General features: G+C 39.2%; 1 protein-coding gene across 1 annotated transcript; it reads right to left on the reverse strand.

The window, feature by feature from the left end:
• Nucleotides 1-1250: 1250 nt before the first annotated feature.
• On the reverse strand, nucleotides 1251-15314 carry MCM6 (minichromosome maintenance complex component 6; the record flags this gene model as incomplete). The annotated part of the gene is made up of 16 exons (XM_009577499.1): nucleotides 1251-1679; nucleotides 2291-2430; nucleotides 3363-3530; nucleotides 3802-3937; nucleotides 5062-5223; nucleotides 6322-6450; nucleotides 7525-7680; nucleotides 8294-8401; nucleotides 8541-8682; nucleotides 9638-9779; nucleotides 10875-11025; nucleotides 11919-12064; nucleotides 12151-12316; nucleotides 13780-13993; nucleotides 14499-14609; nucleotides 15168-15314. Coding segments are annotated over 16 exons (2332 nt in total), but the record flags the coding sequence as incomplete, so codon positions are not given.
• Between the last annotated feature and the right edge of the window lie 387 nt (nucleotides 15315-15701).

Raw genomic sequence — 15701 nt, forward strand, 5'->3', positions numbered from 1 at the left:
TTACAGCACCACCAGCTGCTTATTTTTCAGTAGAGCAGTGTTAACCCAGAAAGAGAACACCCCTCCTAGCCTACGAAGCATGTAGAATTGGGGAAAGAGAAGCAGAAAAAATACTTTCTCCCATGTGAAGAATATTTATTATCAAACAAAGATTGGGGGGATGGGAGGGGGAAACACATAACGAAGTACAAACATCTGCCTGTCCTTATTCTGAAAGTAAACAAACAATATAGAATAACATGAAACTGTTGTTGCATGTGGGTGGCAATTTTAAATGAAATGTAGCATTTGCCAAGATGCAGTTTATGAAAGAAATTAGTGGAGAGAAGTTACTGCAGTTAGAATTAGTGAGTTAGTGCCCAGTGATGTGGTAGTGTTGTTGGTGACAAATATTTATGATTCCTTCCATTCCTTAACTATAACTGTTATCTTTAATGATATGCTTAGTTAGACCAAGGCATATCTCTCCAAAGCTGGGAGAGACTAACAGGAAAAAAGACGACTGTCTTACAAACCACTTCCATTTCTGGACCTGCTTCAGAAACAGTTATTTCACACTATTTATACTTAAAATATATAGCTTTGGTATCTTTCATGCTATGACAAATGTTTCTTAGGTGCTGGTATCAAGTTGACAAGACAAATATTCAGGTATTTTTAATTCTTAATAGATTATTTAATAATCCCATAGCGTACAGCAAATAATTGAGAATGACAGATTTAAGTAAAATTTTCTTATAGAAAAATCTACAAACAAGTTTACAAATATAGCCTTAAAAATCCCTCACAAATGATGGCAGTTTTCAATTCACTTACAAGTCAAGACATTCATCAAGGTGGGGGTTTCTGACCTCCTGACTTAAAGCCTTGCTTTGGGCTTGGCTATTTCCAATTTTCTATTTTACATATGCAACAGGAGCATACACATCTTTAGTCCATCTAAAAAGAAGGAGAAGCAATCAGAGTTTCTCATTATCCATTACTGGAAGTTAAAAAAACTTCTTAAAAAACAGCATCTGCCATCCAGGAAATTTAATCTTTTTTAAGACATTAAACATTTAGATCACTATTTTTTCAGCCTCAAAACATAGGCATAGAAAATAGCAATCCCGCACATGAGTGACAACAAATCCACCCCCAGACATCTCCAGACATTTAACGATCTTTTATTTATGTTAATAAGAAAAACAGTAAAAACCTATAGCATAAAAAAATCTACTAAATACAATAGAAGAACAATGCAAAATTCCTCTCATTTAAAACAGAAGCATCTACATAGCTTGATGCTGAAAAGAGCTATTGAATGATTCTCCTCTGCATCTGGATGATGGCATTGAAACCCAGAATTAATAACGAAGTTAATATAGAAGTGTGCCATTTCTTTAAAAACTTTCTAGGTATGCTCAGGGTAAATGAGCAATCATATATTACTAACCGCACATTGGCGCATTCCACAGTAAAGCATTCACAGGAATTTAAGATGTTAGCTTTACAGCAACCCTTGCAAGAAAAGAATGCATTTTCCAACATGTAACTAGTCAGCTCTACAATCCAGTTCCCAGCCCTTAGTCTTCCAGCAGATAGTTTGGGTTGACAACCAGGTACGGATCTTCATCAAAAGTCTCCTCTTCTCTGGATCCTCTCAGTCCTGACTGGGACAGTTCTATCAGAATGTGGTCCTGCAACAGACAAAAATTTGTATTCAAACAAGAACAGAAAGGTTTGTTTGTACTTTTTGAAAGGCATCTCCTTTTTATACTGGTTAGCACCTCTTATTGATGAATTATTTAACCCTTTTAATTGTGAACTCCCTCTTTATCAGGTTCCTAATCTTAACAATTAGGTTCAGTGGAAATCTCTTATATGTTGTATGCTTTCTAGGAACACTTCAATCTCGTGGTTTTGTACCTTTAAAAGTGAGAAGTATTTTATATTTTCATATTTTTTCCTCTAAACTGCCCTAGGCCCTCTGTGACTCAAAGCTATCCACTGAATAAAGCGTTGTTTGTATTTCTGTATCTAACACCATAGAAATACAGAAAAATATCACTTACACTTCTGTAGGGACATAATGTGGCACTTTTACTTATACATGTCTAATTTATTTCAGTGTTTTCTCTATAATTATTTTTAACAGGTATTAAACAAAGAAGGCATTTATACTGCATCAGTCAATAACATGGAAGCACAAAAGATATTTCTCAAATTAGGAACGTATTCTATTAAAAATGAATCACTGCACTATATAAGTTAAACCCCCTTTTCACTATCCACACATCTCTATACATACATAATGTGTAAGTCGGTGAATGACCCTCTCTATGATCTTCTTTTTATTTATTAGTTCTTCTTCAGATTCTATTTCAGATTCAATTTCCTTTAGATACCAATTAATAAGTTCACTCTTCTTTAATGATGAATCATCCTCTTCTGCAAAGAAAATAATTTGCATAAACACAGCATCAGTAAGATACCATTCAAACCATAAGAGAAAAGGATTTGTATGTTAACATTTACAATGCTGAAGAGAGAAATACGCTTTTTAAGATGTTTAAGAAACATGAGACTTTCTTCTGTTTCTTAAATCATGTTTTGTACAGGAGGCTGTTGTATCATGGTTTAATTGCAGATTTTTAGATTGAGAATTGATGCTTTCAGTTCTATGCATCCAAGCGGCTCACAAATTAAATGAGCAGCACAGCAACCACATCAGCCTTCAGCTTCAAGAAAACGTAGTCATAAGGACTCATACAACTTTCCTCTAAGTAAGGGCAAAAGAAAATCACTGTCACACAAAACCGAAGAAGTCATCCTTCTACATGGACTCAGCTTTTTGAACAGATATTGTAGTCTCCACACCCTTCCAAAAACTTCATCGCATTGGTGTATGCTATGAGACAACTGCTGCATTTCATTACAGAAGTAGCCTCATTGCAACTGAAATATTTCATCTCCCCAAGAAATGATGCAGCCATTTGTACTTACCATACTGGTTAAGTACATACTTTAGGCTGTGGTTGTTGGCATACATTAAAGCTCTTGCTACAGTTTTCACTGCTGCTGACTCTTCTAGATAGGTTAAACCAGCATATGCTACAAATCCTTTTCTGGATCTGCTCTGCTGACATGCTCCTCGACTTCCCGGGTTTTGACAAATGACTAAGATACCAGAGCTAGAAAGTCCAAGAAGTCATATTTGTATCATCAGATATAGTATAGCCACATGTGTACAGGTTCACACCTGACCTAACAAGTTTGGTGTCTCAGCATGAATGAAAATCCCAAGTGCAATAGCATGAGATGTAGTAACAGTTGCTCCCTGAACTCAGGGTCTGCTGCCTTTTTAATAAACAAATTCTTACCTTCCTCTGCCTTCCTGAGGTGCAGCACCAGGAGATTAGAAATTCGTCGATACTCAGAGAAGCCCAGTCTAAGAGAAGCTTTGGGTGCGGCATCCTTGTTCATGTCCTCAGAATGGCCGTTGATCCCATTCACAAGACCATTGACCCCAGCTGGAGCTTCTGCCTCACCTGTTTGGACACATGCCCAGGTTTAAATCTGTAAGATCTTTTAACTGTTTAATACTCTGAGCCACTGAAAAGTGTTGCATTGACCAACCACGTGAGTGGACCCACAAGGAGGCTGAAGAAGTAAGAGAGTTAAGAACAGGAGTCAAGATTCCTAGACCTTATTAAATGAGAAATAGGTGAGAAACTGAAGAGAAGCATATACTCAAACAAGGTAAGTTGTAAAGGCTGGAAGTACTTCCCCCTTTGAAAAAATTCTCTACAAGTAATTTACCATTGACTCCATCTTGGTCCTCTTGATCCTCCATTTGCTGTTCATCATCTTGGTCTAAATTGATGTCGGGAGTCTCAACTCTAATGATGGACTTATTTAAAAGCCTGAAAGCTTCCTTCACATGTTTTGGGTGAACCTGGGGAAGATTTGAAAAAACATGTATTAAATAGACACGGTGGCTCTTCTAGTGTTAAAAGCTTTTTTCCCCAATAGCTCCAGAAACTCACCTCTGACTCTGACGAAGGGTCTTTCTACCCATCCCACCTGACTAATCCTAAGCAGTAAAGATTCTGCAAGTCAAATTATATCCCACTACAAGTACTCTGAGTTCACACAAGGTTATAGAGGGAATAAGCAGCCTGATGAATCTTTCAGGCTTTAGTGGTCATGTGGAGTCGATCTTTACTTAACCCAAGAACATTTTGAAGAAAGATCAGTGGAGCAAGAAACATGAAAGAAATGGGTCTGAACAGAAACAGTATGAAAAAAAAAAATGTAATTAATGAGACTCTTCTCCGGAATTGAAAAGCAGAAACTGGAAAAATCATCTCTAGCTCTGCCATAGCTAAAAGCTATCTGTTTCCTTATAAGCTGAATTTAATTAAAAAGAACCCAGTGGGTGTCCTTCTTACACAATCAGTGAGCAAGTTTCTATCACTGCATGTGTCACAAAACCCCTAATCAACATTTCAAAAGGCCTGCTGAGTTTTAAAGCAGGGACTAGATGGATAGTAGTCATACTACAGTTAATAGCCATAACACAATACACATTTCAACATTGGTTGATGTGAGGAAGAGTTCAGATCACAAATACAGGTACTCTTAGGGAGGTTCAGATACTTCGATGAACTTTGGCTTTTTAGATTGCAGTGGAAGAGAGCTGTGAGAGATTACAAACTACGCAAGATTAGGAGAGACACTACCAACAGCCCTGGCTGATACTAATAGATGATTGTTCTTCCTATTTGTCATGATTTGACAAGTAACAGCTGAGAGCGCTGATACAAGTGTAATGCAAAACATGCATGTTCTCAGTTTGGACCAGGTGATCTCAGTTTTACAAGATATCCCTTAGAAACAGCATTTCTAGCCTACAAATTCAGACAGAGTACGACCACATTACAAGTGAAAACATGATCCAAGCTCTCCTCCTCACCCACAGGATTTAAATATGTACAATACCATAGTCAAATAGCAAAGCCAGAACTCCCACAACATTTATATAAACATTTATATAAACGTTCATCAAAAACCTGATACCTCATCACAGCAGTGCATACGGGCCATAGCTTCAGACAGCCGAATCATGCTTTCCAACTGTCGCACTGTGATTCTCCAGGATGACTTTGTCACTCCAGAGCCATCACGCTGCCGTAGTCGTTTATACTGCTCCACTATAAAGTCCTCAGACTCCTTAGATATCTTCATGACATAAGACAGTATGACAGTTTGTCATGTTAAAAGTATTAAAGTTTATTCTTCTTGCACTAGATTGGCAGTTCCCAGACTTCTCTGTACTAGCTACTGCTTTTTCTCTGAAATATTCTATGCTATACACATACTATACATAAATATAATGACAATCATATTATGTTAAAATTATATTGTAATAATGATTACAGTAACAATGATATTACAATAAGTACATTGAAGCATTAATGATTTTACAGCAGATTTTTGATCATTTCTATTTTTCTGTTCCACCGACTTGCTTCTGGTCATAATTCGTGTCTGTCTCTACTAGATTGTTCTATGTTTATTTGCCTTTCATTCTGCATGCAAACACACACACAAGTATACACTCGATATACTAACATTGACTACAGCTTTGTGTACATGCTTTTTAGCCTGATTCTATCTGCACATACACAGATCCAGCCAGAAAACAAACTCCCCACCACATGGAAATGAAACGGAGTTTTCAAAACTCTGTAAGGGAGAGTGTCCTCTCCTTCCATTTGAGAAGAACTACACTAGAAGAACTTCTGAAAAATCTAACACACAGCCCATCCAAGCTGCTATTTGGAATGAACACAAAAATTTGTACTTAAAGCAGTTTCCCACGTTCTGTATTTTACCACAAAGAAAGCAAAGAAATATTGAGGAACAATATCCTTTTAAAATAAAGACAAACAAACTGTTTGATTAAGCAATAAGTCAATAAAATACAAAAATCTTTGCAGCAGCCGTGTTGAATAACCCATGCCCTTGAGGTATGAGAAAGCTATGAAATGACCCCTCAATCATTCTAGACAGAGGTTAAGAACTGCTGCCAAAGCAGTTAAGACTACTGATTATAACAGTCTCTGCTGGGCTGGCTGGGTTTCTGGAGTTCAAAAAAAAAAAGAGTACATGGCTCCAAAATATGCTATGTTTCTAGATAATAACTGAGTTTACGGCTCCTTTCTTGAGAGAACACTACACTAAGTGTCTGCATTTGCCGGAAAAAGGCATGCCACAGAGTGACTGTTCCTTTGGACCTCCTCACGCAGAACAACTTATACAGGAAAGTAGAATTACCTTTGGTTTAAACTGTCTTGCAAACAGCAGATACCTTCTGATATCATCTAATGAGTAGACACGATCAACAGATTCTTCTACTCTGGAATGCAGATCCACTATGCGTCTGGCAATGGCATAATCTGTAACCTGGGATATTATTGCTCTGTCAGATCACTTTCACAACATCAGCCAAATATCAAAACAATAGCTATATTCTTCCTTCCCATTCCCCTCCCTCACTTGCACTCCTCATGGCAGAGCTAGTCTCTCCAGAAGCCAGACTCTCTGCCGGAAGATTGAGAACACCCTGGAGGTTTTTAATACAAGGAAACATAGCAGAGAAGGGATAAAAGGCAGTTTTAGGATTTATAACCTCTTGGAACTCTCCTGGGTTACAAGTTAGCCATAGAAGAGGCAGAAAGCAGCACTTTGCAGCGTGGGAACAGCTTTCTTCCTTTTCAGCCTACTCTGTCTCTTTCATCAGTCCCTTCTCAACTAGACAATCACTCTGAGTAAAACAGTGGAGAGAATAGTGCTGAACCAACATCAATCTCTGTATCTCATGCATTCCCAAGGCAAATGCCACATAGACAGGTGGTAGCACTCTTGGCCTTAGTGACCAGCGATTCGTAAAAATGACTAATGGTCTTAAGTTTGCAGGTCAAATCACTACAAGATGAAAAGGCAGTAGCCTTGTATTCAGCAGAGCATGTTCAAATTTGTACTGCCAGCTTTTAACTTTGCAGACAGAGAAGGAAAGCAGAAGCAAGACACTCTCATGAGATCAGCTTCACCTAAAATTGCAGAGGACCACCAAGATGGTCAGAAGGCAGGAGCACATGATGTATGAGGAGAGGCTGAAAGAACTGGGTCTGTTCAGCTTGAAAAGAAAGCAACTGCCTCATTGGTGAGTATAGATGTGATGGAGCCAGATTGATCCTAGAAGTACAGATTGACAAGAGGCAACCAACACAAACTGAACCATGAGAAATTCTGATTAGATATAAAGGTTATTATTATTTTTTAGACACATGAGAGTTGTCAAACATTGCAGTAGGGCCTAGAGAGGCTGCAGAATCTCCATCCTTGGAGATACTCAAAACTCACCAGGTCAAGGTCTTGGCAACCTGTTCTCAATGATCTGCTTTGAGCGTGAGGTTAGACTAGAGACCTCCAGAGGACTTTTCTGACATAAATTATTCTACAATTCCTTAAAATTACCTCATTACATTCATCCACAAGGATGAAGAAGAGATCGAAGCGAGACATGATGGGAGCCGACAGGTTTATATTCTGTTTCAGTGACTTGGATCGGTCATAGCGCCCGCCAACTGGGTTTGCTGCAGCTAAAATGGAGGTCCTGGCATTCAGGGTAGCCTGACAAAGAAGAAAAAAAAAAAAGAAAAAAAAATTAAAGAAGAATTGTATCTGTGACCACTTGCTAAACCAACTCATTGCAATTCGAATGGGTCAGCATAACATCTTTTAGATGGAGTTTCAATGGCGGTATTACAACAATCACTCCTCAAAAGACCCCAAACTCTTCTAACCAGCCCTTTCAAACCAGGTCTTTGCCCCAAGACACAGTATGATGAATCAATATTTTAATATTGTCACACTCTTGCCAACAATACTGAAACAAGCCCTTAAAACTGCTTTTCACAACACCCTGTTTTTAACAGTGCAAATACACACTTTACTTCTACAAACACACACAAATCTATATCCTCTTTTGGGGTTTCTTTAAGGTTAGGATTTTCCCATCTTCTGTTTCCTGTCCACTACTATCTCTTTTTTCCTTTCAGTAGCATTTCTGATCTTTTTGGGGTATGTGGCACAAAAACTTTGCAGGCAAGTGATCTCTGTCCTGCCACAGTGAGGCAGCTGCAGAGCTGACACAAAAATCTGACACATGATGTTAGATCAGTACGTGTAACAAACAGTCAGGCGATCATACAGACCACACAACCAGAGGAATAGCGCAAGCTACCTTTACTCCTGCTTTAGTAATGGATATAGTCTGCTGCTCCATTGCTTCATGAATGGCTACTTGATCCCGCACGTCCATTTTGTCAAATTCATCAATGCAACAAACACCCTGCAGCGGAAGAATAAAAAATAATGTCACCCACATTCAATCATTTTTGGGAAAAAAGCATCATTAAGACATTGGGGCTCTTTGTCATTAATCAAAACCATTCCAGGTATGCAGGAACCCCTCTAGTTCCTGGACTCACATTATCCGCCAGCATCAGTGCTCCAGCTTCAATGACAAATTCATGAGACTCTTCATCTTTTACAACAGCTGCTGTTAGACCAGCAGCACTGGAGGCTTTTCCACTGGTGTATACAGCACGAGGACTGAACTCATCCACATGCCTATGGAGAGAACAGTGAGGAACAAACTTAAAAAGTCAGATTAAAACCTGCAGAAACAAGATAACTGTAATGCAGTACTGCTTTCAACCTCTCAGGCCAGGACTTGTTCCTTCCTTCAGGAAGCAATTAATATTTAGGTAGGCCCTCCCACCTCTAATGATGTTTGAGCAAGCCCTGGAAACTAATCCTTATCTAACTAATCCTGTCTATCACAGGTCTGTTACTCACCCGTAATAACACCAGCAGAAAAAGTAATCCAGACCTCCTCCCACAAGTTTTCTGCTGACTTCACAAGCTAACACAGCTCCTTATGGGTCAGCTAAATGTCAGCACAAGGGAACAAATGGCTTCATAGCAGGAAGCAGGGAGACTGACCACAGGCAGCCTAAGGGAGTTTTTGTGGCGCCTCTACATTTCTGAGTTGCAGTGTATGCTGCAAGGACCTCAGCTTCATGGAGAATGATGCAGAGGTAAATGAACAGCATGGTAAAATAAAAACATATTAAATAGAATTTCTAATAAAAAAGCATTGTAATATATGATGTAGCGTAAAACATAATTATTTTATAATTATTTTTCAGGGCTAATAGTTGTCTATTTGTCCAAAGTGTTGGGACCTACCAATTTAGACTAAGCTAAAAATAGGAAAAAAAAAAAAGTATATTTTAAGATGTGCAATAAATTTTGTATTTTTAATATTCAATGTCTTTTGAAAATATTTGGAAATTCATACTTTGATAACTACCTAAAGAACAAAAAAAGTCTTAATTCATTCTTTATTATTACCACAGGGGCTTGCTGAGTCTGCTTCAGCCTTGTTCAAATACTTCAACCACATCCAAACAATTCCTGGAAAATATTCTTAAATATTTTATTTCCCTTTGCTCTGTTTAACATTTATAGCTCTAGTCACACTGGACAATATTTAAATACTGAGTTTTAATGAGATGCTTACTTTAGAAATTGACTCTTGGCTGTACTTGGATCACCAACAACACAAACATTGATGTCCCCACGCAATGAAGTGCCTTCTGAAGTGGTCTTAGGAACTCCTCCAAAAAGCATTAGCAGGACCCCACGTTTCACTTCATCATTACCTGCCCCAGAAAAGACACTCGGCTAAAAATCCAAAGAAAACACCACATTTTTCCTATTTAAAAAAACCTTCAGCCCACTAGAATTTTAGAGCATTTGGGAATGTCCGCTCAGAATTTACCTATTTGCCAAACATCCACTAAAACTGCATTTATATGCTTGATACAGTTTCAGGGAAGAATGACTCAGAAAGCGGCTGAATTCCTTTACGCTACAGTGGCTCAGAATATGGACCAAATTCAGCTGATCAAACTTTTCAGACATAACCAACATAAATCCTCAAACTAGCTCTGAGCCAGAAACAACTGCAAACATATACACACACATGCATGCACAACAGCATACAAATATTCGGAACCTTTAAATCTTTTGAAGGAAGCCCATATAAAATAGAGCTATATCCAACTGTCATAGAATCATAGAATCATTAAGGTTGGAAAAGACCTCTAAGATCATCAAGTCCAACCGTTAACCCAACACCACCATGCCCACTAAACCATGTCCCTAAGCGCCTCATCTACATGTCTTTTAAATACTTCCAGGGATGGTGACTCAACCCCTCCCCTGGGCAGCCTGTTCCAAGGCCTGACCACTCTTTCAGTGAAGAAGTTTTTCCTAATGTCCAGTCTAAACCTCCCCTGGTGCAACTTGAGGCCATTTCCTCTCGTCCTATCGCTGGTTACTTGGGAGAAGAGACCAACCCCCACCTCACTACAACCTCCTTTCAGGTAGTTGTAGAGCACGATGAGGTCTCCCCTCAGCCTCCTCTTCTCCAGGCTAAACAGCCCCAGTTCCTTCAGCCGCTCCTCATAAGACTTGTTCTCTAGAACAGTGTCAGCTGTAGGGTTTAGTAGTAGATCACCCAATAGCAAAACCAACCGTTTTGACTAGTCTTGCAGGCCTTAATGATTAAACACAGCAAGTACTCAGGAAATAGATTGTCCTTTTCTAGCATAACCAGTGCTGGAGGGGAGAATTTGTGGTAGTTAGCATAAGGCTTTCAACCTTTCCCAAAATGGCAGTACACGGACAGCAAAAAGAATTAATATTTTCACAAGTGAAATCTTCCCTCTCTGAAGCAACAGCTGGAGTCTTACCATGGATAGTGGGGAAAAGGCTGGTGCATAGATTATGGTAAAGGTTCTTATCTTGGCTCATTTCAAAAACTTTTTCCCACTCTTTCACAGACATTTGATTTTTAATGCTTTCTGCAGTCTGTTCTTCATCTCGGAGTTCTTTTCCACCAAACTAAATAAATAAAGTAAAAAAAAAAAAAAAAAAAGTAATAAAAGTAACAACACGGTCACTACTGAATGTGAGTACTGCAGACAGGAGATTACAAAAACTGGTTCTGTAAGCTGAATGGGAGGAACACATTCAGAAAAGCTGACCTTAGGCTACGGAAGCTCATCACCTTATACCTTTAAAAACCAATAGACAATTTTCTAGGGGACGAAATCAATGGAGTGTAACTTCCGTTAGTGAGAAAAACCCGGGAAGGATGCTTGTCCAGAGATTAAAAAGAAAGTAAACCAGTATGGCTTCCTTTGGCTAAAATTTGCCTTTGTGAGCATTCTTCATTAATTGGAATTTACAAGGTCTTTCGTTACTCTGGAATGAGGCCCCAGAAAATAACAGATGCTGGCTTTATCCTATGTGACGGTGAAGCTGCTAGCAGAATTTTAGATTAAAATATCACACCATGCTAAAACCTAGCCATAGTCAGTATTACTTATTATGTTGTAGTAATATCCCAAGATGTTATGTGATAAACCAGAGGGAATAAGAAGGATCGCTGTTTTCCCTGTGACAAAATGAAGCAATAGGATTTCCTGGAGGAAAAGGAAATGCTGCAGGAATGGATGAAAGCTGAATGGAAATAAATGGACCAGTTAGCTCTTTAGAATAAATTGATAACATTGGCATACAATCACATCTGTGAAAACTGCTATGAACAATAAAGACAAGAAAAACAACTTGCTATATAAATCCAATCCAGAATATAAAGACAGTCAAATGCACAGGAAGGTGGTACACATATGTACTTAAAGCTTTACCCATTCCCGCTCCCTAATTTGAGGTAAAACCATATAGAGCAGAAATCATTAATACCTTTAAATCTATTTTCTTTGCAGACTTACCCGTGGATTTGTTGGTGCAACATAACAAGCTAGAAAGACTAGCTTATACGACAGCTCTCTGACTCCAAGGGCGCGAAGTCCTCGGATGCCTTCGGTTTCATAGCCCTCTGTCCCGCTCACCCGGGAGCCGGTTTCTGCACGTACCCCTGCCATTAGATTGAGTGTCAGAACAGAAGTTCCCAGAATAAGCAGGAGGGACACGTCATCGAGGTCATGAGTGCTAGCAACAAACCTGGTGTTGAGAGCTGGGACACATCAGGAACGACAATCAGTGACCCTGTGAAGTCACATTTGTCACCTGCCTGAGCAGACTCCACTGCTTCTGCACGCAAGATGACTTCCACACTGCGAGGAATGCTACCACGCGGCAGCTCGGCCTGCGTCTCCTGAATGCGAACCTGCGGAGGGAGAGAATATTAAGTACTTAGCGGACGTCACCAAATTTGAAAATGCTTCAAAAGCTAAGCTGCTAATAAATACGGTAAATAGCATTTGATTGCTGCCATCCATGTCAATCATGGAATTTCTCTTACAATAAGACAACCAACCAAAAATCCCTTCACTAATCAGTATCTAAGGAGTCTTGGAGAAACTTAAGAGGATACACAGGGGCCACAATGACAATTCTGAGGGCTAGGAAAAGCAACTTGAACAGTCCAGTTAACGTGACTGACACAAAATATTATTGCAGGATGTGAAGTGCTGAGGATTTGGCAGGGTAAATCAATCTGGAAGAGCAAAACACTGCAGGCACTAAAAGACACCTCTTTTCCTACTCGTATAAAACGACTACACATGATGTACCTGCAACAAGAGACTAACAATGGCTTGAATATGTGGGGTTTCAGTGGCTTACTTAGACAATAAATATCACGCAATGTGGTGGTTTAACCCTAACCAGCAACTAAACACCACACAGCTGCTTGCTCACCCCCCCACTCTGGTCAGATGGGGGAGAGAATCGGGAGGGCCAAAGTGGGAAAACTTGTGGGTTGAGATAAAAACAGTTTAATAATTGAAATAAAACAAAGTAGAACAGTAGTAATAATAATAATAACAAACAACAACAATAATAGAATATAGAAAGCAGGCGATGCACAATGCAACTGCTCACCACCCACCGGCCGATCCCCAACCCATCCCCAGAGCCGTGAATCCCCTCTTCCCAGACCATGCCTCCTAGTTTATATACTGAACATGATGTTATATGGTACGGAATACCCCACTGGCCAGTTTGGGTCAGCTGTCCTGGCTAATGCTCCCTCCCAGCTTCTCACCCAGCAGAGCATGGGAAGCCAAAAACTCCTTGACCAGTGTAAGCACTACTTAGCAACAACTAAAGCATCAATGTGCCATCAACATTCTTCTCATACCAAACCCAAAACACAGCACTAGAAAGAAAATTAACTCTATCCCAGCTGGAACCAGGACATGCAATAAAACTGCTTTGATACTATTCATAATTTCCCGTGCTTAAACATAAGCCTTCCACAGAGAGAACGAAACTATTTGCAGAAATTCCAGTGCCTTTTCTTGAGGTCTTTTCTTGATGTTGAAGAACCAAAATTAACTGTCTTCAATGTGTAGCAGTACAAACAACACCCTTCAACTACCACAGGAACATCACTGTTTGTCACCATCCCCCGACCTCACCACTCTACCTTTTGGAAATCAACAAATCTTGATTTGTTTGTGTCCAGCAGGACTATTTGCAGAAATTCCAGTGCCTTTTCTTGAGGTCTTTTCTTGATGTTGAAGAACCAAAATTAACTGTCTTCAATGTGTAGCAGTACAAACAACACCCTTCAACTACCACAGGAACATCACTGTTTGTCACCATCCCCCGACCTCACCACTCTACCTTTTGGAAATCAACAAATCTTGATTTGTTTGTGTCCAGCAGGAAGTTTGGCTGCGTGTATTTAAATTGCTGTTCCACATCTTTAATCACTGTCTGGCAGTCGAGGCACAGGAAGGTTCCACTTACAAGCTCAGGATGGACTGGGTGGGTACGTACCACCTGTCCACTGATACGCATCAGTGAGCCAATTTTTGCTGATGTCAATTCTCGAATTCTATTTAAAACAGAAATTCATAAGGATTAAATTCTTAAGTTGAGTTGACATTTTTAGGCCCAGGGTACTACCCAAGTACTAAGATGCAACATAGTTTCATTCAGTCTGTGACTAAAAAACAGTTGTAACAGACAAAAGAAAGAGAGTTACTAGAATATATTCTTATTTTATGATTTTACATAAACTTTTAGATTGATACTAAAGGTCAAACCAATGCAAAGTTACTTCACTGGTACTTCAAAAGCAACACACTCTAAATAATTTTTTTTTTAATTAGAGAAGTTACATTTGTTTGTGGAATATGATGAATTTAATTATCTGAGTGTGATTCACAACTGAAAAACTGTTTCAAAAAATATCCTGCACAAGATCAGTAAACTTCTTCACAATTGTATTGGTCAACTGTACATTTTACACTATATAACCAAAACATTTTCAGTATGCTTTGACACTTTTTTCCCAGTAGTAAAAATGCACAAGTTTCTGGAATTAAAAATCATCTTACTTGTGTCTGGTAGGTAGATCTTGGAATGCAACATAAAAGTCCTTGTTAGAAGGAACATTTCCATGGTCTCTGGCAAAAGTCTTTACTGCTCGGCAGAGGTAAGGGTAAACCCTGAAATATGGAAAATAAGTTCAAATTTTATAGAAGCTATCAAAATGCCTTCTTTGCTTTAGACTACATCAAAGGCTTGTATCACACATTTCCAGGTTCTGGCTTTTACTGCCACATTTATGTAAGAAGACACAAAAGCTAATCTAAATATGAGATTACTGCATAATAATGCCATTTGCTTTATTGTCTGAAAATGGACTTTTTAAAGTCTCATTTTATGACACTTTTATCCTTGTATTAAGAAGCAGACCCTCAAAATAAGCCACTGGCTCAATAAAATATTTTCAGAGCAAGATGTTCTAGAGTTTATTCTGTATTCCTGTACCAACCATCTACTTCTTTACCAGAATAAATGCAATTGCCTAGTTAACTAATGGTTTCCAGAGAGGAATCCATTAAGAAATAAGTTTTGATCCAGTAAAAAAAAAAAATTCTTAAATGTAAGTGTTTTCAGGATACAGAAAGCAGATAAACCTCTCGTTTTTTATGTAACACACAAGACGTTATAGGCCTCAGACTGCAACATTGCTCAGCTCTCAGGTAATCTCTACACTTTACCTGTAAAATTCCTCCTGAATAGTGGTAGAGAGCTGCTGATTGAACTGCTCCAAATCCGCAAAGCTTACGATCAACGTGTTCCGCTCTGGCCGAATCAGTTCTTCAGCATCATGCAAGTATTTGACCTCCCCATCGCTATTCTGGAACCTGAAAGTGACTCAGGAAAACGTTTCACAGTTACGTACCAGGCTGCAATTAAATACTTCTGAATTCAGGAGAGAAAGAGAAGAAAAGGATTGCACCTTAAGGCAAAAGAATGACGGCATCCCACAGCCCCTTGCAAAGGTCTTTTCCAACAATATTTCTCCTTCCGCCCCCCTCACTACATCCGTTTTATGAACACCCCAGCACAGACACACTGGATCTGCATTCCGTACAGCTGGTTTGCCACACAGAATTTGATTTACGGTTTAACAATGACTCTGCACCAGCAAAACGGGTTTTTTTTTGTGTTCCTCAGGGTGATGTTAACGGTTTCCTTGTTTGCTGCTGAAGGGTCCCTCGGGAGACAAAACGTCGGGAGTCAGACGTATT

Source organism: Fulmarus glacialis, unplaced genomic scaffold, assembly GCF_000690835.1.
Source record: "Fulmarus glacialis isolate BGI_N327 unplaced genomic scaffold, ASM69083v1 scaffold14435, whole genome shotgun sequence".
Classification (NCBI taxonomy): domain Eukaryota; kingdom Metazoa; phylum Chordata; class Aves; order Procellariiformes; family Procellariidae; genus Fulmarus; species Fulmarus glacialis.